The sequence below is a fragment of the Megalops cyprinoides genome, chromosome 2 (assembly GCF_013368585.1).
Source record: "Megalops cyprinoides isolate fMegCyp1 chromosome 2, fMegCyp1.pri, whole genome shotgun sequence".
NCBI lineage: Eukaryota > Metazoa > Chordata > Actinopteri > Elopiformes > Megalopidae > Megalops > Megalops cyprinoides.
The window spans coordinates 32,388,980-32,414,608 of record NC_050584.1 but is presented as its reverse complement, the minus strand read 5'-3'; the positions used below and the strand labels follow the sequence as shown (position 1 = coordinate 32,414,608).

Sequence of the window (25,629 nt, the reverse complement as noted above, 5' to 3'; positions counted from 1 at the left end):
TCTTGTGGTGACTTTGACGATTTATTCAAGGAAGGACATCAAAGGATAATTGTTGCACAGAAAATGAATTCACTGGCAAGCCAGCAGTGATGAAGGCATGGTAAGAATACAGATGAAAGCAGTGATGATGAATTCGGCATTCTTAGCAGAGTTCTGAGAATGCTAACTATTTGTCTAACTCTATCTTGCTGGCCCTTCATTATCCAATTGCAGGATGTCTTTCCAGCTAGGCATTCACACATTGTATATATTTTTTTTCAGTTAGCTCCCAAACTGAATCTTCATACTGATGTAACGCAATCACAGGTGAATGAGTTCAGTCTGTAAGTTAAGGTATTTTACTTTATTCATGCCATGTGTTTTTTTTTGGCCCAATTACAGGGTAAAATACTCTTTTTCTTTTTTCCAAAAGTGAACTAGTATCTAATCAGACACCCTTTTCCAGGGCAACATACACAGCGTACATTGTACATATTATGCATGTACAGGGCTGAATTTTCAAGAGGCAGTTCTGTTATAGTACTTTACTTGAATGTACAAAAACAGTGGTCCACTGTGGATTCAAACCCTCAAATATTTGATTACATTATTAAATCCAGTTCACCACCATGGCATGCTACTGCTGACGACTGAGCCCTATGACTGAGCCCTGTGTTTCTCTTGCTTTTATTCCCATGCTCAGCTATATTGGAAGGCACTCTTTTTCAGTTTTTTTTTTTTCACTGAAGTTTGAGCAACAGTATTCAGAGAAATGGCAGGTGAAAGCCTACGCTGGCTGATGATTTTCCAAAATACCTTTTGGAAATGTACACAAGGATCTACTGTGATGAAGAAACATGGTGCAATATGGGAACTCTGCCACAGTTCGAAAATAAGCTGTAGAATATTTATAAGATCAAAGGCCGATAGACTGCGACAGGTGCTACTTACTTTTCTGCTACTCTGTTTTGACATTTCTAGGAGATTACTGATGGGTACATTACTGTTTATTACAGCCGTGCACACTTTAACTGACTGAGAAAACAGTGGCTTTTCCAGTCCTCCAGGGGACAAGCCCCACCCATATCAAGCTGTAATCGCATCAGATCTGAACCCAGCTGAAGTGAGTAAAGAGCATTGATTCCTCACAATCTGATTACGTTTGGGCACATCAGCAGCCACTAGATCAGATTCCCATTCCCTGTCCATGGAAAACAGGGAACGGAGAACCGGAATAAACATATTAAAAATAGAAATTGCCTTCTGTGCTGACGAAACCCAACAATGATATTCATATGAAACAATTCTCATTGCTTAGACTCAATGAGAGGCAATGAGAAAGTCAGCACTGGTTGTATCTCCATAATCATTTTGATGCTGCAAGTTGGGAGGCAAGAACTGTTTATCGTCCTCATTGGTACATACTGTGACATATCTGTATAGATTCACTTACAAAATGTGTCATGTTTGGTTGCGAAATAATTGATTGGGTGTGAAACTGAATTGAACATGTCTAAGTATCACTTATCTGCCTGTTGAAAACTGAGAGCTTTTTACCAAGAGCAGGGACCGCTGGGCTGATTCTGTATAAAGATCTTTGGTGATGTGACTACATGATACATATCAGAGAGCAAGGTTTTGGATTCTCTTTGTATGTCTCCCAAACTGGATTCTGATACAAGTCAGATTCTTGACACCCACACATCTTAAAGGCCCCTTAAACTCCTTTTCCGAATTCGTCATCTACTCTGCTACGAGTGCGTTGAGTTCAGTGCAAACTGGCATTGACAACACACTTGACCAGCTGCAACATTTCTGCATACAATGCTTTCGTATACTACAGCTACAGTATTGTCATGGATAGACAGATTACTTCTCTTCCACGTTCATAATTGAACCTAATAATCACATGATAAATTTCTCCTGAAGGCATCCTATGAGGCCTGCAGTCTGCACTATGACAATGAGTCTCAGCAGCAAACAGCAATGAACATTAGAGGGAAAGTGGTTTGTTGCTGTGCAGTTTTTGAAAGCAAATCCTGATGACAACCTGCCTTTGATCTCATGGCTCTGGTGACAGGCTGGTTTGCATGTTCCAGATACCCTGCAGCAGGAGTTTCACATATTGGTCCTGCCATCCGTACCACGATATGAGCTTCATAAAACAGGTGACACAAACCTGTAGGTTACAATGATGTACGGGACAAGTCTGCACAACCGTAGACAAGTCCACAACCGTAAAACACGCAGATCTTACAAGTCGTCTTCTAAGCAAATACAATGCAACTGCAATAATTATCTAAAGAATGCAAAAAAGAGGCCCGCCTACCCCTAGCTTTGTTAGACTTAAGGCCTAGCCACTTGTCCTTACCTGAGGAGGGGGCAGGAACATGCGGACACCTGGATGGAACAATGTTCATCTTCTGTCACTTGGACTTGGGAAAGAGGGACAGATGGACACAAGCCAACCAGTACGCCCTCATGCAGGGTGCGCCGAGCACCCTGCATAGACAGATACATGACAACTGAGTTGTATAAAACCCAATTATTCAACTTTATTAACATCAACATTTTTGCAACATTTTATTTCCTTTTTTATTAACAAATAGAAAAACAGACTTTGTATACAACAGACTGAACCCCTACAGCACTATGCATACACAAGGTAAAAATGAATGCATCGCCGACATTTTCAGTCCCTCATTCAAATTCGCCTCGCTTTTGCAACTCTATCCATTCGAGAAGAAAATGCTTGACTAAATGTAGAAATCCTCTACTGTCCGTTGGTGCTGCCTCACCATGTGCTCAAAGGAGACGGTCCTCTGCTTCAGTGAGGGCAATGTTAATACAGTAGTTAGAACATTGGACTGTTTCAGATTCAAGGACGTAAGTCTGTTCATTTACCTGTCATCCCCATGTTGCTTTGGGAATACTTGCAGGTGGAATAACTGACAACAGTTAACGTTTCTCCAGGATAGCAAGAACTGTATGTATATATGTGTATATACTATATATTTTTTAAAAAATAACAGCAGGCCAGTCCAAGGGAAAAAAGACTTCTTGCTCCCTAGAGTATGTGTCATTGTACATATGTCTGTGGTGTGGCGTGCCCCTTGCCCTACCACTCTACTTTTTGATCAGGACTGGGTTCCCCCTCTTCATGTGTCGTGTCTGTCACTTTGCCCAGCCTGGGCTTGGCCAGACCTGGGGGGTGTGAATGAAGGGCATCACTGATAGTCAGTGATACAGGGAATGCTCCCCTCCCAATATTCATCTTCAACTGTGTGTAAAGGTCTTTAAGCAATGGGTGATCCTTTTGAAATCACAGTCAACAGCTACTGAGAACAAAGCTTGGAATGGCTGATTTTTTTTCTGATTAGTTTATTCAGTTTTGGTACTTTATGGTTTAATATCATACCATTCACTCTGATGTATGCTTTTAAATCATTTTTATATATAATGAATCTTTCCATAAAGTACCAGGATGTGAAAAGGCTTACAAAAGTTTATCCCCCATTCCACTGGAAAAGACCAATTATACACAAGAAAAGGATAAGTTTTGAATATAATCATGGTAAAAAATAAAATCAACAGCAGCTCAGAGAATAGTGGCTCTCCAGTATTAGTATATAAAGACATGCTAAAAATACATGTCCCTTGTGCTAAAATCACCTACAAAAGTTTGAAAAATAAAATTAAAAATAGTACCAATAATGGAAAATACAGACCCATATACTAGGTCATTAAGACTTAAAAAAATACAACCAGTGAAAATGATTATAAAAATTCTAAATAACAACAAAGTAATAATGGTAATAATAATAATAATAACAACAACAATAATAATAATGATGATAATAAAAAAGCCAAAAACAACATGTGCTACCAGTAGTGTCCTACAAGGGAGGGGTGCTTTGTGCAGGGTGGTGACCTGGATGCTATTCGAAACAGACTTTTTCCGTGGAGGGTTTAAAGCGATTTCAGTGTGCCAGTCCAGGTGGACCACTTTAACTGAAGGTTGGCCAGCTGAATCTTGCACCGTACTCCTTTCCTCTTGGCAGCTCTTTGTACAGAATTGGGTGGGTGGATATGGCTGAGAAAGAACACTTGGCACTCCTGAAGGGTTTCCCAGCTGCCCAGGAGTGGTTACGTTGCATAGTGATCAAAGCTCCCCAGGTACTCCAGCGCTGCTCTGTAGCACAACTGATACTGGTCCTGAGAATCACAGAAAAAAGCACTCAGATAAACACTGGATATAAGCACTGGATAAGCACACTTCATGCAATAGAATCCTGCAGTGGGAAGCACACGTGCAGGACTTGTCTTTACTGGACTTCCCTCCTAATATGTCACCGCTGTTATATCAGTACCACCCCGCCAATGGCGGCCCCTCCCACCGTCTGTCCCTGCTGTGGGTAGTGACTCCCCCCTCTCAGTGGCCTTACCTCTGTCTGTACCATAGCCGGCCGCTGGGTGCGCAGCGTCTTGACAGTTTGGAAGAGATCCACGACGCCCTCGTACCTCATCCGTTCCAGAACGATGCTGAGGGTGATGAAGACTCCAGTCCTGCCCACACCAGCACTGCAGGGGGAGCACACACATTACACACTGGGAAGAAGCACGCGTGCATGCACACACACAATCATACACAGAGAGAGTTTCATAATGACACGCACACGCACATACACACACATTCACACATGCATAATCTCACGTTAAATCACATATACATGCACACATTCACGTACACACAGTCTGTCCTACACACACATTCACACAAACACACAAAACACTCTCAAACTGTCTCACACACATGTATGCGCCCACAAACACACTCAATCTCACATCAAACACACGCACAATCAAACATGCACTCACACTCAGTCTGTTGCACACCCATACATAATCACACATGTATACAGGGTTTCCATTAACCGGTAATTACCGGTTTTTGCCTGGTAAAATTTATAAAAAACTGATAAATTAAAAACTATAATGAAAGCTATCCCTAAACAGGACATTTGCGTTTTGACAGTGAAACCTAGCCTACATTTTAGCGGCTAATGTTGAGGTTTTGCTCAATCGTTACTGTTCATTTTGCTTAATTGTTACTGTTCGTTAAATAGTCAAACTGATTTGAGGTCGTTGTCATTTTTTCGTCAGCCTAGATGTACATTATATTTGCGTTTGTTTCATAGACTGCTATCGAAATGTGACTGGAAAGTTTCAAATTTGTCCGTTAAAATAAATTCTTTCCGGACACCGGACCGGCAAGAAAAAATCCTAGCGGAAACCCTGGCATACATGCTCATGCGTACACATAGCACATAATACTGAAAATGAGGATAATTGCATTCCTAGACACCTAATACAGGTAATGACGATAATCACATTCCCTGGGAGTCACTTCTTTTGTGGTTCCTTTTACACCCCATAATGTTCTTGACTAAATGTTCTTGAAGGTGGCTGGACAAATAATTGCATCCAAGACCATGCAGACCCTTTTGTGGGGTCTGAGACTGAATGTACCGAACACGTCACCTCTGCCCCTACCTGCAATGCACAGTGATGGGTCCATCCTGTCCAAACTGCTCCTTGGTTTTGTGCACTTGGCCAATGAAATCGATGAATCCCTCCCCGGTTTTTGGCACTCCTTGTTCAGGCCAGTCAGTGAACTGGAACTGGCGGATGGTCCTTGACTGTCCATCCTGTGGAGCCAATGAGAAGCAGAGGTTGTGGTGACCACTCATTCCCCAGACAGCCTGTCACACCTCAAGGTAACACAGGGAATGGCTGATACGATCAATCCTGCCCACTGGATTTTACCAAGACTTCATATGCATGTTCCTCTTGTTTTGCCATGTGCTACAGAACTTTTAGAAAAAAAGATCATTTTTTAGAATTGCATCTGGTCCATCTTGTGAGAAGTACTGCCTTCTTCAACACATTCACAAGCAAGGAAGGTACACTGCTGAATCAGAAATAATGAGCTAAAACTCCACACAGTACAACATAAACCAGCTGAGGCTGTGGAAAGTAGGCTGTATTTTAAACTTAATGTTAAGCTAAAAGCAGGGAACCTATAATTATATGTACCAGTGACAAATAATGTACAGGGGGATCCTGTGGTGTGTATAGTTGTGCGGCTTGCAAACTCAAGACTGTGCTCGGTTTGCTGTGGTTAGTAATTTACAGCCAAGTTCTATTTAGCAGTAACAGTGACAGTGCGCTGTAGTTTTTACACTGTCAGACCGGCCCTGGCTGAGTTTTGACCTTCACCGGGCTTCCTGAAAAATGCCTGGGCGCATGCAGCCTGACAGTGTATGTGATCACATGTAATTTGTGGAGGGTGTGCAATGGCCAGCGACTCCTCTTCCGACCTCGTTCTGCAGCAGTCCATTATTCACTTTCTTGAATGCAATCAAAAATATAAACACAGCAACAGCAACCTCCTCCTCATATTTTCCATCATTTCATCCTCCGCAACTGGATAATGTAATCTCCCTCTATGTGTAATGTCCTCTCTGTGTGACATCATTCAAAGCAGTAAAACAGCCTTGTTTTGCAGAAATGCACTCCACACAAAACTGTATTGTTTTCTGCTGCCTTGAATTACAGCTGGCCTGGCACCTGCTCCATGGAGAAAAAGACCCCTGTGTTGGCATTAAGGCATCAATTTGTTAATAAGCAGGCCATACTGGTTCCTGTGTTTTTTGTCTCTAAAGTTTCACCAAGCTTGCCTTTAAACTGGTAAAAGTGATCCCTTAAAAATGACCCCATATCCCTTATGCCCAAACGCCCCTGTGACAAATACGGTGCTTACCCAAAAGCCACTCCAGTGCGTCATGGTCAGTTGTAAATAAAAAACTAATAAAACTGAAACATTACATCAGAGTCCAAAATCAGCATACTGAATTATTCTAGAAAATACAGAAGTTTCTTTTGATGCTCAGTATACTTGGTTTGCTTAGTTTACCAAATTCTTTAAGCCGTTTTTTCCCCACTGCTGCCTCTGTCCTTGCCATGTTGCAAAGGTTGCCTAATGATATAATGCACAGTGCACACAACAGAAACCCAAGCCACACTGAGGACGGAGGAGAACTGAATTGCTAGGACTTTGTTTTTCTAAATACGAATCAAAATGACAGCCACTTTGCAGAGACCTTCAACAGATTTAAAAACACAGACTGAGAAAACAATGGAAAAAAATTCAGCCTCTTCAAAACCAGATACTAAGATGAATCTCATATCCAATTCAGAGCCTTCTGGGTAACAACAGAGCTTTGTATTGTTAAAGAAGCACGGTTAATTAGATGGTATCATACAATAAATAGTGTGAGGATATTTTGATATGCAGTGTAAATATACTTTGGTGCACATGACACAATCCCTGTGGGCGGTATGAAACTGTGTGCACACTCGGTTCTCAGCGTCGGTACAACAGAGACAGGCTGAGGCCTGGAGCTGCCTGTCCTGTACCGCTGTGGATCAGCCTTTGGCTGTTGGCAATGCTGCAGATATGTCTTGAGAGCCGCGGGCACACAGACACACTGGTACACACGCACACTCCTCCCTCGCGGAGCACACGTCTGTGGGTCAATCTCCATATGGCGTACCGCAAACATGTGGCGGATGAGCATGATGCTCCAAGCCTTTCCAGTACCAGAGTTTATTTTTGGATCGGGAAAAAATCTGTTGTGTCTTGGGGGAGGTCCTTCATTTTTGTTCCAGAAAACCTGGGATATCTCGCATTGCACTCAATGTGGCCTACATGTTCTGAAATATTCAGGTTTTAATTCACAGATCAGCCATTCAACATTCATGTATTAGTCATGACCAATGCTTCCCTTTATAAAAATCCACATGCTCATAAACATGAATAGAAAGTAAAAAACCTGAATTTTATATCTGGAACTTCACAGTATACAGTATATCCCTTTTAAAAAGGGACTGGAGCAGACAGTGTGACAGTTCTGGGAACAGATCTGGAAGGGACCTACCCTGGCATCAGTGACCTTGAACTCTCTAAGGATGTACTGGGGCATGTTGTACTCAGCCATGGGGTCCACCACAAAATACTGGTACCGGGCTGAGCGCTCCGCAGGCCAATACTGATGGCATTTCTCCTGTTGGGAAGAGCACAAGGACACCTGGTCAATGAGTGCACTGGAGTGGCAGCCAGCACATCGATGCATCCTGATGGCGACACTCACTCTACCCATCTCTCTCAGCTTGGTTAGCATCACCACGATGGTGGAATTGTGCTCCCACAGCATCCTCCAGAAGTCCTCTGTGGTCTCAGCCAGGGGGCCCTGGGTGGCAATGTAGGCCTTCTGCTGCCTGTGGATGCAGGGAACAACACAGTGAGGGTCACACACCTTCGACCGTACATTGCAGCCTTTTGAGAACCACCAAACCCTGCGCGGGCACCTAAGACACGTGTTATGTTCACGCGTTATGCACGTGCTGATTATAGCAAAGAAGTACAGTATAACATTTGATGATATAACACTGAGGTATTATCAGGCACTCCAAATGACTGGGAATAGTGCAGTGCTGACGCTACACCTACAGGCACAGTTCCTCTCATGTGCCAACAGAGGGCAGTGTAACCCTGCATAAGAGACACACTGGGTATGCTCAGCATGCCCCCTCCCCTGCACATGGCCGCAGGTAAACAACTAATGAAGGTGCTGCAGGGGAGGCAATAATGTGCAACTTGGAGATTAAAGCTGGCCCTGGGCGCTACTCCTCCATATCATAAAGGAAACTGCAGAGGAGCGGGTGGAGGATGAGGAAGGGGAGAAGGGCGCAGGAAGGAATTGTAAAACAGCAAGGAGGTAAGGACTGATTTCGGGAAGCTCAACTCTTTTCTCCCTTTACCTTCCATCCTGCCGGCTGCCCCGCAGCTGCTGGACTTGATGCCCTCGGGGGCTCTCAGAGCAGCTTTCTGACGGAGTTACAACCTCAGGAGGAACAGGACGTGCGTTTGTTTTACCAAGGGAAGGGTTTTAAAAGAACAGCAACTGCGATGTGGTGCTTAAATGAATGGATCAGCGCTGCACAAGAATCACTGCCTCACTCCCTGATGGTTTTCGCTCTCCACGTCTTAGCAAGTGGAGATGAAACACCATTTCACATAGAACGGATTCATCAGCAGCAGTGATGTATGACATATTTTACTGTCATTGTCAATAGTGCTCCTTGACTGCAGCCACTCACAATTGACATCTTATGTCCAGAAAGTGGTCTCATGGTACTACTGGAAAACTGCAAGGCTTGTATGATGAAAATAAGAGTCAAATGATAATATCACAGATATCTAGGTGTTCATTTAGCTAGCAGACACCTACGTTGTTTGGCAAGTTCAAGTTCAGTTCAACATTTTAAAAAAATGCAGTGCTTACATTTTCCTGATGCTTAATGAGGTTGTGTAGGAGATATGTATTTGGATCATTTCATTTTCACAACTGTATTTACTCAGATTAATTCCTCTATTTGCATGTGACAAGGCCCATTCTGCTTTTGAAATGAGAAGCTAGCTGGATGGACTGCACACTAATCTGATGATGTCAACCAACATTAGGACTAAGCAATAATGGTTCTGACACTGGGAAAAGTTGGATAGAGCACACTAAAATCCAACGAGGAATCAAAACAACTTTTGACATTGGTATCACAAGTCAGCACAGCTTTACACGTTTTGTGTAAAATAATGTACATTCTGGTGTTTCATCTCTTCCTTAAAATGCAGGATCCCTAAGTACAGTATACAATCTAGTCTAGTCTGTCAGGTGTGTTTTTCTCCCCTACAAACAGAAAGGGTGCATGAACCTCAAATTGTTTATGTGCTGCCAACATAAAGTCCCTTAACAGCCCTGCAGCATTTATTAAGCCAGTCACCCAAGGCAATGCACTCAGGGAACTCTGGAAGTTAAAAGGGAGGGAAAATGGAGAGCAAAAAGACGTAGCACCACATATGGAGGAACCCACTTTTCACAACACTTCATTAAAACATCTTCTCACTGGGAATTGTTGCAATTACAGTATTTACACTTGAATAAATGACAGGGCCTCTCTGGGTTGGCTTTCATTAAGTTTTAATTTGATAAAGAGCAGTAAAGGGGCCAAGCTTTGGACACCCTGCCCATGAGCTCTAGTTAAAAAAGTGACATTTCTCATTCTGCTGTCAACATGGCAAAGAGATGGGGAAGCTTTTAAAATTCATCCCTGCAAGAGATCCTTTGACTTTGCCATCATAAAAACCTTCTCTTGAAAAAAGCCGCATTCAAAATGAGAGGCATAGGACAGATAAATGTGCCAGCCTGCCAAACTGATTGAGGAGATCATTTAATCCTCCTACGCTTGGTTAGAGCTAGGGAGGAAGAGATGGCAGCAATTAAGCCATTATGATAAGCAATCATTTCACTCCCCACAAACTGTGTTGTGTCACATTTCACAGGAGACACCAGGAAAACAGGTGTTATTCATTTAAAGACAAATCAGAGAAGAAGTGAAGAGGTGCTGGCAAGCCTGGCACTAAAAGCTCTCTGAATTGGCTGCTAATAAGATGAACCCAGCTCCATATTGACAACAGCTGAAGGCTTACAGTGATGAAAGTTCTCTCATCTCTCCCACAACCCTGCTGAACATACCTGTATCCATCAATGAAGCTGGCATTGATGTAGTCAGAGCCCTCCACACCCCGGATGGGCTGCAGACATACACGGGTGGACTCAAACGGCATGATATTGACGAGACGGTTCTTGAATTTGTTGCAGGGGAGGTTGGCACTGATGAATCTTGAGGTATGTGCTTTGGAGTTTGCCAGTCTCTGTTGGGTGTAGGGGGTATATACAGTTATTAACTTCTCACATTTCTTTGAATATTTTGGTACCAGCACTGCACATGTAAAGGCAAGCAAACAGTAGCAGTTGCAAGGAGACAAACACATCTCATGTGTCTTCAAGTGCGATTTGGAATTACGACCCTCACACTATCACCAAGTTTCCTTGAGCTGGGGAGGGTGAACGGGCTCAGAACTCACTGACTGATGGATGACAACTGAAGCACTTCAAGCTCCTTGTTCACAGCTTCACACCATATTTATATGTGAATATTTAGATGAATAATCATACATATTTAGACATAGCTGTGTCTGAAAATCAAATGTACAATCCCGCAAAAAGGAAAAAAAGCCAAAAACAAACAAAAAACATGTCATGCTTGTGTCAATTTCAGAAATGTTTATGAAACAAGTTTGCAGCAGGGCTCCGCAGAAAAAACCTCATTATACCCTCTCTAGATGTACAACTGTCCTGCTTGCCAAACAAGTTTGACCTGTATACTTTCGGCTGTTGTGCATCCCCCAGGAAGACATTGAGAGACTGGAGGGAGGGGTGAGGAGCAGTTCGCTTGGTCAGAGTTGCAGGGGCACAGGAGTCTAAAGCGGTATAGGCCTACTCGCCCTGTAGCTTTTCTCTCATGGCCATAGTGAGGGGATTTCAGACCTTCTTTCTTCCCTGCCTCGATCTGTCTCTCTCTGCCTGTCCTCAAGATATGCCTGCAAAACAGATGACTTGCCTGCACAGGACCTCTCTGTCTGTGTTTGAGGGAATAAAGATACATAGCTACCTTATTTTTCAAACTCATAGCATATTTCTGCAAGTTGCCAGCACTCTTCTGTATCAAATTATGATACATCACTATTGTGGAAACTTCACTCTTCACTCTTACCTATTATTTATCTTTAGCTATCAATGACCTTGCGTGCATTTGATCTGTTCAAGGTTAATTGCACCCAATTAGCAGTGGAAGCTTTGCAGAATCATGGCCAAGCAGTATGCTCTCACAGTAAACGGTGTCAGGAAGACAGAGTAAGTGCATTTCAGGTGAAAACCGAGAGCATGCAGCCACAAAGTGAACAATGGGCGTTGTTTATGAAGGATCCAAAAAAGTATCCAAAAAATAGGAATTATCTAAGATGGCAGTGTCACCCTCATTAAACAAGAGCCATCACAAAGGTGGTACAGACACATTCCAGTAAAACCAGATCCAGCATACTGCTTCCTCTACGGCTGCCGTTACCTTGAACTCCAGCTCCATGGACGTCACGGTTTCCCCTGGAGGGACCTGGGTGAGCTTCTGGATGTGGGAGTACAGGTTGCGGGCAGGGACCTCGGTGTTGCCACAGGTGGCTGCCTCCAGCAGTGCCTCGTGGATGAAGATGTACTGGTCCTCCGTCTGCACCATGTAGTTGCGCTGGGCGCGCATGCACGTCACGTGGCCGTAGATGTCCACTGATTTCTCATGCTTCATGCGCTCCAGCATGGCCTCGATGACGATGAAGCAGCCCGTTCGGCCCACGCCCGCGCTGCAGGCACAAGCATGTGAGGTCACCACAGAACATACACGCTTGGAGGCAGAGGTGCCACACACTCACAAGGAGGAACCGTGCAAGGCCCTGACCCATTACTATGATTATTCACTTGCTGTATGTAAGGTCAAAATAATGGTTCAATGATATTCTAACCTCACAGAAGCACGTCTCCAAGACCGCCACCTTAAAATCTCGACTTTCCTTTGAAATGTCTTATGGTCTTAAATGGTGGGAGGCTCTCCAGCAGTGTTGCCCTGCTGATCCAAAATAACAACTGGGGGGATCAGGCTGGGGAGGCCTTACCTGCAGTGCACCACCATGGGCCCAGCATCGGGAGGGTTGCAGGCCTTTACCCTACGCAGGAAGGCTAGGATGGGCGTGGGGTACTCAGGCACTCCGTGGTCAGGCCAGGCCATGAACTGGAACTGTCTCACCTCCCTCTTCTCGCTGGAGCCGTTCTGTTTGCAGCAAGAGAGCACACCCTCACACCCATTCTCAATGCCATTCAACACCAAAAACCCCATTTTCCCAGTGTCTGTTTACCTCAATGTCACAGACAATGTTGCCAGACAGCAAATCATTACATTATTTGGGAAACACTCTTATCCAGACAGACTTGCATAGCTACCCATTTTTACACATCATTCATTTATAGAGCTGGAGGCAATTCAGGGTAAACACCTTGAAGGGGTGTTTACCCTGACAGCTTGCCCAGGGGCCTCACCTGGACCTTAGAGCTTTGAACATAGACACAAATGGAGGAGGCACACCAAACAGGAAGAAAACTCACCTTGTACAGGGCGAAGGTACGCACGCTATAGGTTGCCAGCTCCACTGTGTCCAGCATTGTCACCTGGATCATGCCGTAGGTCTCAGTGCCCCGGCTGGGCCAGTACTGGTCACACTTCACCTGCGCATATACACACATTATTGAAAATCCATTAGGTAGAGCTAGCTGAACCAAAGAACCTAAGTAAGGTGCATCTGCTCATTGTGCATGGTGGATAGCAGCGGGCTAAGGGCATGAAGGTGATCGATGTTAAGTGCACCTTAGCTGCTGTGCTTCACCAATCTGTGCTGACTGAACTTTGGGTGGAGAGAACAATGGAGGCGGGGGGGGGGGTTCTTTAACTGAGGTTGGGACAGGTGGTGGACAGCTTGAGTTCCTCACGCACCACTGCACCTTCTACTGTGGCCTGGAGGGGGCAGACAGAGGGCAGCTTGTTGGAGCTGGGGCCAGGCTGGGGGGACAGTGGTGGGAACCCAGCAGATGGGGGCATCACGCTACGCAGGCTACATGTCCCGGGAGGGCTGAAAGATTGGGGGGTGCATGTCAAAGTGACCGCTGCCCTCATTTCCCCTCTTGTATTTGAGTGGGTTTTGGGTGTTTGAGAGAGGGGATGGGTGGGGAATGGGGGTGTGTGGGCTGGAACCCTGAAAGCAGTGCTTGGGGCCTCTCAATGCAATGCAACAGCACAGGGTGCACAAAGTTGCAACAGGATGAGTGGATGGAGCTCACTTAACAGCAGGGCCTCCACCTTGACCCATAATTCCATTGCACAATAACTGCACTCAACCCAAGAGACAGAACCAATTGCAGCACAAATTAGGCAGGAAGCCTGCACTAAACTGAAATCATTGCTCACTTTCCTGGGGATACTATTCTGAGATGTCTATCATTTTGTGCTGCACATGGCCATTTTCAAAGTGAAAAATGTTTATAACTCTAAACACTTCATTTTGATTTCTAGGACATTATTACCTTTGCATAGATGCATTTAATGGCATAAAGGTAATGATAAACCATGCGCAATAGCAAAATCATGTGAGGACTGCAATCCTGAAGTCCTACAATCGCGACAACTCACAAACATTATGGCTTTATGTGTTTGTCAGGAACGAGAGAGCTGGAATGTTGACACAAAAGGCTTGTTTTATAATTTTTCTAATTTTATAGTTGAAGCAGATAATGTAAAGGCCCTATGTTCTTGTCATGCGGCAGAACAGAGTGGACAGGTGGTGCTACCAGAGGGTGGCCAACACTCACTCCTCTCTCTCATCTGCTGCTGTGCCATTTCCTGTTTACTCTCCCCATAAACGTTGCCTCCTTTACTTAGTCAGTGACGAGCAGGATGTATGTGGGGGTGGGGAGAGGGTGGTCTTGGCAGCTACAGTGGTAAATGAGGTGGGCCATGTCAGCAGGGGTCAGAGGTCATAGAGTACCGGATAAAAGCCTTGTCTCCTCCTCTGAGCTGCAGAGAGCTGACAGGTGCACTACAATGCAAGGCTTCGTTCCAGCAATTAAAGGAGTAGGAGGTGTAACTATGAGGCAGGATAAAAGGATCAGAATAATAAGTGTATCAAAATCTTGCAAATCCCAGGCAATCAGGGCCTTTTGGATGTGCAGCAGACAGACCCAGTACAGGCGAATCAGAGCTGCATGCATCAGTCTTGTTTACTCAACCTAATGTTGTATCGTGAAATTCTGTGTGCTGTCTGGTTAGAAATGAACAACAATCTACCTTCTAATTAACCCTTTCGCAGGTGACTTATTTTATGCTATGTAGTGCGCATTAAGTTACATGGTTCGGTATGTTTTCATTAGCATTATTAAGCTTCTCATAGTTTTCACCGCCACATTTGCCGTACTTTTTAATGTTAAACCTCTGTTTCGTCAAAACTAACTTTAGCTAGAATCTAGTGTTCTATTCACACCGGTTTGACCGTAAATGCAAAAAGGTTAAAATATGCACCAGCCAGATGTCTCTGCCCTGGTTATTAATGGTGTCAGGAAACAGGATGGCCCAGACTGATGCACAAACAGACCATGGCTGTCACCCGGCTCTGCTACTCGAGGACCTACTCCGTCTGAGTTCATCTTTTCTCTCAGTCTCTAAAGAGACCTCATTATCAGCCTCCAAACTCTACTCCTGTGGGGGTGTGTGCTTCTGCTGCCTTCCAGCTATCCAGTGTCAGCCTATCCAGTGTCAATAAAGATGTTTATTTCATTTGAATGTGGCCTTATACCATTGACAATGTTCTAATGTTTCCCCATCTCTCATCTGACCTTAAGCTTATCATGAAAAATCTATAACTGTGATGTGGATGCCCTTCTCCAGCCCAGATACATTTCCCAAGCTGATGCCTGCCCAAAACATGTCCAAAAATGACATTTCCCTGCTAAACAGAAAATGTTCTACCTAATGTCTAATGGCTAACACAACCCAATAGGGTTTAAATAGATTAATATATCACCAAAAGCACCAACGAGGACACTGGCTCATCAGTGGACACCTTATGGTATATGTCCGAAGTTGTACAAGATAAATGTATGTAATCATTTGAAACTACTAAGAAAAGCACACATATACCAGTTCTGACAGTAAATCAATGACCACCTTTCCTGCCTTGTTTGAACCTCCATGGTGCCAACTGCTGTGAGGATGTGTGAGCCCAGATGAGCACTCACCCGGGATTTCTCCTCCAGTCTGGTCATCATGACAATGGTGTTGGTGCGCTGCTCCCACACCATGCGCCAGAAATCACTCAAAGTCTCTGGCAGGGGGCCCTGCGTGGCAATGTAGGCATTCTGCTTGCGGTATCCGTCAATGTAATTGGCGTTGATGTAGTCGCTGCCTGGCACACCTTCAGGGTACAATAATATAAAACATCAGAGGCTGACGGCAGAATGTCTGGATACATATACAGCACTTATTGTGGCTCCTCAAGAAATCGTTCACTTAACCTTGAAGTTAGAAATGTGCTGGCCTGATTAGCATTAATTACACATTTATTAAAACCTTCTACGAGAAGATATGATGTCATTTAGTATCCTTCTGACTGCTTGTTAAGATGAGAAGTTACTAACCATCGACCGCAGTGAGGATGACCCTGGAGTGGTCATAGGCAATTACATTTGCATAACGGTTCTTTGGTTTGTTGACCTCCAGATTGGAGTTCTCCCAGGTGAACTGCTGGCCAGGGTCGATGGACTGCAGGAGGAAACATGAGTTAGAGCAGAAGTGACTCTTCCCTGCTCTGAGGAGAGGATGGGAGGCAATGACAGTCCTTTGATCTTGAGGAATCTTTGAAATAGGGCATGGGGAGCGGACCTAGATCCTCACACCAAAGTATATGCATGGGTTTACAGAAGTGCCCTCCAATGACTTTGTGCTAAGAGAATCTTCATCAATTGGTGACTGAAAAGATGTTGACTTTGAATGTCATGGCAACAGATACCTGGAAAGATCTGCTCTCTGGGTTAACCAAAAGATTATTAAAAAAGATTTTAAAATAGGAGAAAACAATACAAGCTGAAGGGTTTCTTTTTGTAGTTTGGGAGTGCTGTAGGCTGGCCGAGACACAGGAAGAACAGGATATTGTGTGCAAGACTGTTCCTGTTCTATGAAAACTGCCCTAATGACAGAAACCCTGTCAGGGGAAAGCAACAACTTGAGAAGATCAGGAGTCTAAGGGGGTGAAAGACAGAGTCCCTACAGAGCAAGTTGCTGACAAAGTTGCTATCCTAAGGTTGCTTTTGGCCACAGTTTCCATAGAGACTTCCTTCCTGCTCACCCTCTTTCACGTCATGGAGAGAGTGAAAGAGACATTCAAAGTCACAGTCTACATTAAAATTCATTCCTGGGCTCACATTGTTGCCAAAACACCTTGTACTTTGGGCCTCCCAAATCTTTTACAAATGTATTAATTCAAGCATGGTTCTGGGTCAGCAGAGATGATCTCTCTAAGTCTTCTGTATGACACCTCTTTACCTTGCTATAAAGAGAGGCAAACATCCCATAAAATAGCTGTTCGTTTGTATAATGTTACACTTTCAGCACAATACACAATACTAGCTCAAAGTCTAGTGCTGGAGCTCTTAAGGGAGGAATGTGTCTATGCACTTATTTCAAGAGAGAGATGCTGTGGACCCTGGAGTCTAAATGAGCTTCAATTATGAATATAGGCTGATGGCAGGCTGAACAGATGGAGAGTAAGACCTGTCAATCCAAATACATTGATGAAACAAACTTGCCTGACATAAACATCTTATCACTTAGTGATAGCAACTGGATGCATCTGAAGGCTTCCAAAAATTACATGAGTCTGCAGCCCAAAAAAGTGTAAAGGGCACAGACTGTAGTCACTAGGCTCAGAGAGATCTGCATAGTATGTAGGAAGCTTTGGCTCGAGGAAAGTGCATATCCCAGAATTTGTTTTCTCCTCACAAATATTTGCTTCATTGTATTAAACTGACCTGTAATGTGAGATGTAATCGCTATATACTTCTCTCATAAGAACCTATTTTTGCATTTCAGATTTGACATTTTGATATTTTATTCATTTTAACCAACCAACTCATGCATTTAAGTCACTATGGGTCAGGGGAACTGGCAAAGGGACAGCGATGATAACAATGAAGCAACCATAGGAAAGGACACTGCTCCTAGGTTATCTAATAAAGACAGAGCGACTACAGCAGCATGATGGCTTTTAAAGATATGATTACTGTCCTACACAACAGGGCTGCAGCCATGGCATTTATTTATGCTGCAGTGTAAAACAATTTTATCCACAGACTGTTCCTCTGCACTGCTTCCTGTTCCGCACCTGATTTGTAGACTTACACTGGACCCCCTCTGATGTAGGTTTATATACACCAACACTCACAGACACATTCACAGACAATACTCTGATGTATACTTCTACTGCAGGAAGTGCTTTCATGGCATTTAGAAAGCACTTACCGCACTGTGATGAAGTGAGGCGTTCCCTCTCCTGGAGGACCAGCACACTTGATTTGACCTTGAGGGGACCTGTTTACAGATGCTTGACACTGCAATGCTGGTTTATAGGCATGGTGACGGTGCCAGTGACAGGAATAGAATGAAGGCGAAAGAAATTGAAACTAATTTTCCTGCCAGCCATCCTTCAGTGAACTGATTTAAAACCCTCCACACTCTCAGCTGGTAATCTCACATAGCTTGGGAAACCAACTTTTTATAACATGTTCATTTTTGAGCAGTTTCAAGTAGGAAAAGTTGTCAGAGATTTCTCTGTGCTCTCTTACGTCAGGCAAAAACCACACGCCTGATTTCTCTGTTCAAGAAACAGATAATATTTCAACTTCTTTCATACTTCAAGCATGGCAATGGGGTCTTGCTTTTGTCTTCCTCTTTTCTCCAGGTATGGATTCAAAATGGATGAGGCCTGATGGTTTCAATTCATATAGTGTACATTTGATCTATATAATTGTAAAGACATCCTTGTAAACCGAAATTTTTGAAAAAACACTAAAAATAAGACAAATGTTGTGCTTATGTTGCATGGCTAGGAGAAAAGCTATGGCTAGCTATCCTTGAACAACATTTGGGTTGGTTAGTACAGAGAAGAACTTCACCTGACAGAATTATGTCAACATTTTATTTCCAACAGGTCATATACAGCCTCAGTTGAAATATTTTAACTGTACTTCTCAGTGCTGACCTCTGAGGTCATCACTGTGCTGCCAGGCATGCTCCAAATTCATCTGTGAATGCCTGTCCTGTCTAGAGGTAAACAGGGCCAGTATTACACAGTAGTACACACACTTTACTTGGATGGAGCACCCTGCTCCTCTGAGACCCTCCCACCCCCATACATGCCCTGAGCACTTTCTCCAAACTTCTTGCCTTGTCTACTGGCTGTCTGGCAACAGTTTCAGCTCATCTGTACTGAGACCCATGTCACCAAATCACCAGTTATGTGTCAAGTTACTCAGGGGTGCCTATCTCCACAGCACAGTACATTAAGTTTTATTGTAGAACTTCTCAGACATAAAATTCTGAAATCCATTTTTTTCATCTGTGAAATCAGCATGCTGATGTTATAACAGGGAAGATGGGGAAAAAAGCACTGCAATTTAACATTTGGATGCTATTAGTTTGTTCTGCTAGATAACCACTGGAAAACTAAAGAGGCTGTCCATTTACTACCTTTGCTTAAGTTGAATATATAGAGGAAGCAATAATGCTCATATACTGGAGTGTATGTCAGGATAGTGACAATGAAATGTGCAATCAAGAAAAGCAAGAAAATGCTTGTCAAACTCCAGGCTAGCAACAGTGCACCAAATTCACCAAACAAGAGCCTGAAACAGAAAAATGCTTAGAGCCCCTATTGTGTTTCCCATCGCTGGTTGGGCCGACATGTTTGAGACTGCCTTTCACAGATAATGATGATAATGGCGAGAGAGTCAGAGTCCGCATCCCATTTAACAGGCTGTTAAGTAAAGTATCTACAGCCCCAGTCTGACAAATACTGCACATTACTGCTAATGTGCCTGAGAGGCATGAATATTAGTTGCAGTTCTTGTCACTGGAATTGGGCTCTCAGTGTGTCCAATCTGTTCTCCAAAGCTGTGGAGACACATAAACAGTGACATAAGAACAGGGGAAACAGAGAACCATGATTTCCTTATGCAGTTCTGTGTACTAGCGAAAATCCAGCAGCGAATGCAAAATTTAACAAGCCATGAAGACTAAGTTGAGGCATGAGAAATAAATATCTTGATGAGCCTTTAGTGACTGCCCCATAGATCTCAAACACCTGACGGCACACATAAAAGTTCACATTTCTGGATGGGGTCCAGCACTTGGCAATAGCACCGTTACTGTTTCAGGAGTTTGACTTGTCACAGGTACAGTCATGCAGAATATAGAATCCTCTTTTACTCTTCAAACATCTTGCTTTTCGTACAGATGTAAAAGAATAGGGGCCCTCATTAAAAGAACACCCCTGCAATAAGCTTTATTTCTGAAAAAATTAAATGCAAACCAAGTTATACTGTTTCAGGCTTTCTTCTAAGGTGCCCCCAACGGTATGAGAATACAGGGGGTGGCTACAGTCTTGATGAACTTTTTCACTTAAAAAAAACCTCATCTCCCCTGCTTACATCGAGATCCGGCTCTGGGAACACTTGAGCACTGGGAAGGGGGAGTGAGGCACAACCCCCCTCCCTCCCTAGTTCTGGCTGCGTGGTCGAGCACACAGTTCTGGACAAACCGGTGATGAGTTCACACACACAGAGCTCGGCAGCTCTGGCCTGGCCCCATCTCCCCCTCTCTTTGTTTGTGCGGCTTGATTAAGGCCTGCCAGCCCATCTGCACAGCAGCTCCATGCCGGGATGAATAGACAGATCAATGAGGGCTGACAGTCTGTCTAGGTGAGAGGCTGAGAGACATTGTTTGCTGTATTTCTTAGTGAGGCGCATGAAAGAGATGCTGTGCTGAGCCCAACAATAAGCCCCACTGATGCCTTCCTCAGAAGCCGGAGGGAGGCGGTTATTTATGGCACCTGTCTCAGGACATGTGGGGTGTTTTGAGGAGGGTAGGTGACGGCATGTTGGGTGAAAACAAGTGTTTCAGAAAAGTGCACAAGAAATGTACAGAAAGAAAGAAAACATTTCACATTTGAAAATCCAGGAAGGTTCCACCGTTGTTTCAAGTGGCTTTGTTCTTCAAATGGAACTCTCTCTCTCCGCCGAGGTGGATTTAAGAGACTTCATTAAGATGCGATTCCATCTAGCGAAAGCCTGATTAAACCTGTTGTCATCCCAGAGTGTTTATTACCAATGTGTCTGTTAAGCTAATTGTGCACCAGTCCCAGTCCCAAATTCGTCATCTGTGTGATTATGCCTTTCAGAGCATATGGTCCCCATGTGTTCAATATATGTGTGCATAATGAAAGCCATCAATTCCTTCATAAGGGAAGGCCGTTCAGCAGCAGGTGCCAAAGCCAGCTGCAGAAAGCAGGCGCTACTGCCACTAACCTTAACACTAACACTACTGCCGCTCTTAATCTGAGGCTTCTGGTGCCGCCATGAAACAAACTGGCATGCAGACACAGCCAGGGGCCATTCTTCTTAACACCTGTCAATTACTAGTGGAAAAAATTACAGCCACTTAAAGGCCTGTATTGGTGAGAGCCTGCTGGTTCTTGCTTGGAAAGACTGAGAGTGATGAGTACATGACATGAGAAGTGTGCACTGTCAGAGCCAGTGGCAGAACAGTGCAGTTTCTTATCACAGGCAGGGGAAGAAACACTTCACTTTGCTGACACTGAGCATCAGTGGGTGCTTAGCAGGGTCTTTAAGCCGGTGGCAGTGTTGGCTGTCTTGATGCAAACAGAAGGATATGTGGCATCTTCCGCACTATGCAAGCAGGAAGGGTGATGCAGTCCAGTATCAAGCATTCACGGACCTACCACAGCACCAAGTGCAACTGAGAGACTGCATCTGTTTTTTGTTTTAAATATTACTCTCATGGGTTACTGTATCAGCTGTATCTGGGTTTGACATGGCTGGTCAGAACACCTTCCAACTATTTTAACCCTCTGTTCAAGCAGGTGGAGACTGTGCTCTTAATAAGGTCACCAATCAATTTCAATTTCAATCAGGAGAATAAAGAGCCTATGAAATAATTAGGCTGTGTAAGGGGGTGGGATCAAATCTCCATGTGCAGATAGACATACAGATAAATGTGCAGACAGATAGCTGAACTTATGATGGAAATGTGCATTTGTTTACAATGTAACAAGACTTTACTGAGACTGCAAAGCTTACCTGAGTTTCCATTTGACTGGAACAGACCATTACATAACATGGACATCAACTAGAAGGGCTGAAAAATTAGACGTGCCCTACTTAAATATGTGAGGTTGAAAACAACAGCACATAAGTGGGCTGGCATGGTTACATCAGGCCACATTATGAGATTCAATGAATTTTTCCTTTCTTTCCCTTCTTCAGAAACACTACTCATTTCTGCCTTATACTTGCTGAAATTTGCCACTTTAAATGCAAATTTCCTCCCTTTGTAGGACAACAACAGCAATAATCCTTCTTTGGGTTTCACAAAAAGGAAATGCAGAAAAATATTATTCTTTGGGGTGAAAAATGATTCATACATATTTTAGCAGTAACCTCTCACCAATGTTAAACCCTCTTTGATTAAGGCTCAAATAAGGGTGCTGAAACACACAAAATGTTGAGCAGTTCCACCCTACTTTCCTCACGTTGCACAGAATGAATTACGGTTGGATTATGAATATAGAAAGGAAATAAACATTGTGTCATTTAATTCATTCATTAAAGTTAATGTTTGAAACTTCCCTCAGCATTGTGGGCACAGGTGATTGGAGAGAATACATGCTGAAAAACTGAAATACATTTGAATGCATGAAGCAAGCAAAGTAACTGCAGCACTACAGAAAACAAAAATTGAATCCAGCTCATTGAGGAGAACACATGTGATATCAATACATGTATCAGGGCATCTGTGCAAACTACATCCTAAATTGAGAGGAAATCATTTTGCCCTGGCAAAGTTTAGCTTGAACCCTGGTTTTAGTCATTTTCCTGATCATGAAACAGTTTAGAGTCAGGACATCTGTATTATTTGAGGGCAGAGAAAGTGAAAGAGAGCAGGAATGTTCAGTTCTTCTCTCTCTCTCTCCCCAGGCTCTGGAGAGAGAGGGCCTTCTATCATAACCTGCTGTGTTTTCATTCAGATGTCTCATCACTTGGGAAAGCTCATAACTGAAGAGAATGCATGTTCAGCCCTTTTCATTGTGGTCTGAATAAACAGCCTGGGTCCCTTGCATATAAACAGGTCAACACGGGTGATGGGCAGCTTCAAAGGCCCAGAGATTTCAGTGTACCACCTTCAGCAAAACCTTAGTCGGCCATTTATATTACTCATGTTGCTTGAGCTATGCTTATTTTCTAGTTCCAGTTCAGGATTTGAGCATGGAGGTCATTTATCTGTGCCACTGAGTAGTTTTTGCTCCACCTGAGTACTCAAATAGCTGACTCTATTAAACAGTTCTGACTGTCCAAATTTTTAGCCCCCTCTAGTTTTTGGTGATATATGCAGCTTAGCCTGATGACTTATCTGATGGAAACATAGATACCATTGTCAAGAAATGCACGGAAGTGCATAAAACGGGGGGTTTTCCCAGTCACTTTCAGCATTTGCCCTTAAAGACTGCAAAATGGAACAAAGCATCCCTATTTCTGATTTGCATGCCACTACAATGATGTATAAAACCACACTGCTATGGTCTTACTGTTAAAATCAAAGGGAATGCATTAAAAGAGGAAAAGGATTTTCTGGTACACTTGTACACAGGTATGAAATTATGAGATTTCCAAGATAATTAATTGCTGTACATTCTCAAGATAAAAGGTAGCACTCCTGTTGCACAGAACCCCCGTAACTCTCTATAGGAGATCTTGCTTCCTTCAGCTCCTCTTTGGCAGAGGGGGAAAGTGCCTGGAAGAACTCCAGCTGGGAATTAGAGGCTGGAGTTACATCATTTTTTGTTGACTATGCCATTTCCACACTCATTACATTAGCTGGACATGAGATGCCTTCATGTTGAATTCCCTTCCATCTGGAAGGGGACACCATTTTCATCTATTGCTTGTTAATAAGACGAAACAAATTCAGACACATAGATCCCAGGCAGTGCATGTCTAAAACAACGTGAGTTTTGCAGCGAAGTCACACCATACCTCATACTCCTGTGAGAAGCGGAGGCTGTCGTTGGCCTTGAGGCGCTCGATGTGATCGGCCAGGTCGCAGATGGCGATGGGAGGGTGCTCCCTCATGCCTGTCAGGGGACAAGAGACACGACAGGTCAGCCTGAGGGGAGTGGAATGACCCTCTCTCCACCACAGGTGAGCGCACAAGTACTGACCAGAGACTGACAGTGGATGAGGGCTGCCAGAGAGGTGACACGTGTGGAGAAAGAGAGAGAGGACGAGAGAGCTGATGCGGGTTGGTGACATCATGCTGTGCTGTGCTGGCGTGAGGCTGCTGACATATCAGTGATGTGCATGAGCAAACTGGCATGCTCACCGGCGGGCTGAGGTGGACGGTCACCTGGAGTGTGGGGGTGGGGTTACACAACAGTATCTCCAAAAAAGAAAAAAAATGGCAACACTGTGACAGCACAGGGCAATGGTCACTTTCTCAGACTGGCTGCCGAAACTGTTCCTGACTGGAGTGAGCGGAGAGGAATTTCAAATCCCATCCCCCCAGAGGCAAAAGTGATTTGACAAATCTGTGGCACTAGCAGCCTTTAGTCCTCCAAAAAAATCCCTTCCTTAACATTTTCTCCTCTAGATTTATATTCATGCTTCATATGATGATTTATCATCTACAGACAGAAATCCCTGACACAAATCCCATTCACCTCTGAGCACAGAAGGGTACGTTCTTAACTGGAACTGAAAGTGTTCTGCAATTATTGCGTTTTTCCAATAACAGCTGAGCCAAGGTGACAGAAATTCGTCCCAGTATATTCTTTTCACAGAGGTTTCACACCACAATAAATTAACACTCTGTATGACAGACCAAGAGACAGGCAAACACACATACGCTGTACATACAGATCACACATATACTTCAAAGGTATATCCTTAACTTTAACCTCAAAATTCAAATGATATAAAAAGATCTACATTAAATTCAGTAACAGCACTCTGTGGTGGATTCCTGTTAACGTAACACTGCGACGCTGATAGGGTACACAGCAAACAAAAACCTCTGATGGACCCTCTCCTCTGTGTACACTAAACTCCTGTCACTGAGCCTTCAATGCATCAAGAGAAACCACACAACCCAGAACTTCAAATACCTCTTAAAACAAACCTGAATGTTGACATAAAAGGGAAGCAATCGCTGTTGCCATTTCCCCCTCAGGAATGACCGTTCCTATGCCATCACACTTGACATACATGCAGATCAAACAGCCTGTAACAGCCCAGTGCCCATCCCCAGGCCTCCAAACACCACACCCACCCCCTGGTTGCACTCAGCACATCTCTCCTCCAGTGCTCCTGTGTCCACCACTCCTTCAGAGTCAGTTGCTGTTGACTGAAACAGTTCTGAGAGCCACCCTGCGAGGTTGAGACTCATGAGGGCAAACCCATCTGTACCCACACACTGCTGGTCATGTCAGAACTCCACACACACAGTGCAGCTGGCTTGGAGTGTAGATGGCCTTCATGACACACCGAGGGGAGAGGTGGCACAGAGTGGGGAAAAATAAAAGTAAGCAGAAGATGATAAGGCTAGACGGAGGGGGGATGGGAAAGCCGCACAGATAAGGGCTACAATACACAAAGGAGGAGTAGAAACTAACTTGGAGTGTTCGGGCAACAGGGAGCACTGGAACCTGTGGAAAAAAGACGGGGTCAGGAGTAAAATATCTCAGTCATCAGCAGC

General features: G+C 44.0%; 1 protein-coding gene across 5 annotated transcripts in view; it reads right to left on the bottom strand.

Annotated features, from left to right (window-relative positions):
- Window positions 1-3,863: 3,863 nt before the first annotated feature.
- Window positions 3,864-25,629, bottom strand: part of LOC118769223 (receptor-type tyrosine-protein phosphatase F-like) — a 201,683-nt gene continuing 179,917 nt past the window's right edge. For 3 of the 5 annotated variants that reach the window (XM_036516264.1, XM_036516272.1, XM_036516280.1), the window contains 13 exons: window positions 25,547-25,579; window positions 23,913-24,010; window positions 16,227-16,350; window positions 15,828-16,003; window positions 13,149-13,268; window positions 12,662-12,816; window positions 12,067-12,352; window positions 10,635-10,813; window positions 8,193-8,319; window positions 7,980-8,105; window positions 5,533-5,687; window positions 4,425-4,560; window positions 3,864-4,194 (listed from right to left, as the gene is read on the bottom strand). In XM_036516264.1, the coding sequence (XP_036372157.1) occupies window positions 4,126-4,194; window positions 4,425-4,560; window positions 5,533-5,687; window positions 7,980-8,105; window positions 8,193-8,319; window positions 10,635-10,813; window positions 12,067-12,352; window positions 12,662-12,816; window positions 13,149-13,268; window positions 15,828-16,003; window positions 16,227-16,350; window positions 23,913-24,010; window positions 25,547-25,579 (1,784 nt within the window). In that variant the 3' untranslated portion in view covers window positions 3,864-4,125. The remainder of the gene's footprint in view (window positions 4,195-4,424; window positions 4,561-5,532; window positions 5,688-7,979; window positions 8,106-8,192; window positions 8,320-10,634; window positions 10,814-12,066; window positions 12,353-12,661; window positions 12,817-13,148; window positions 13,269-15,827; window positions 16,004-16,226; window positions 16,351-23,912; window positions 24,011-25,546; window positions 25,580-25,629) is intronic. The other 2 variants (XM_036516288.1, XM_036516295.1) reach the window with 1 other exon arrangement.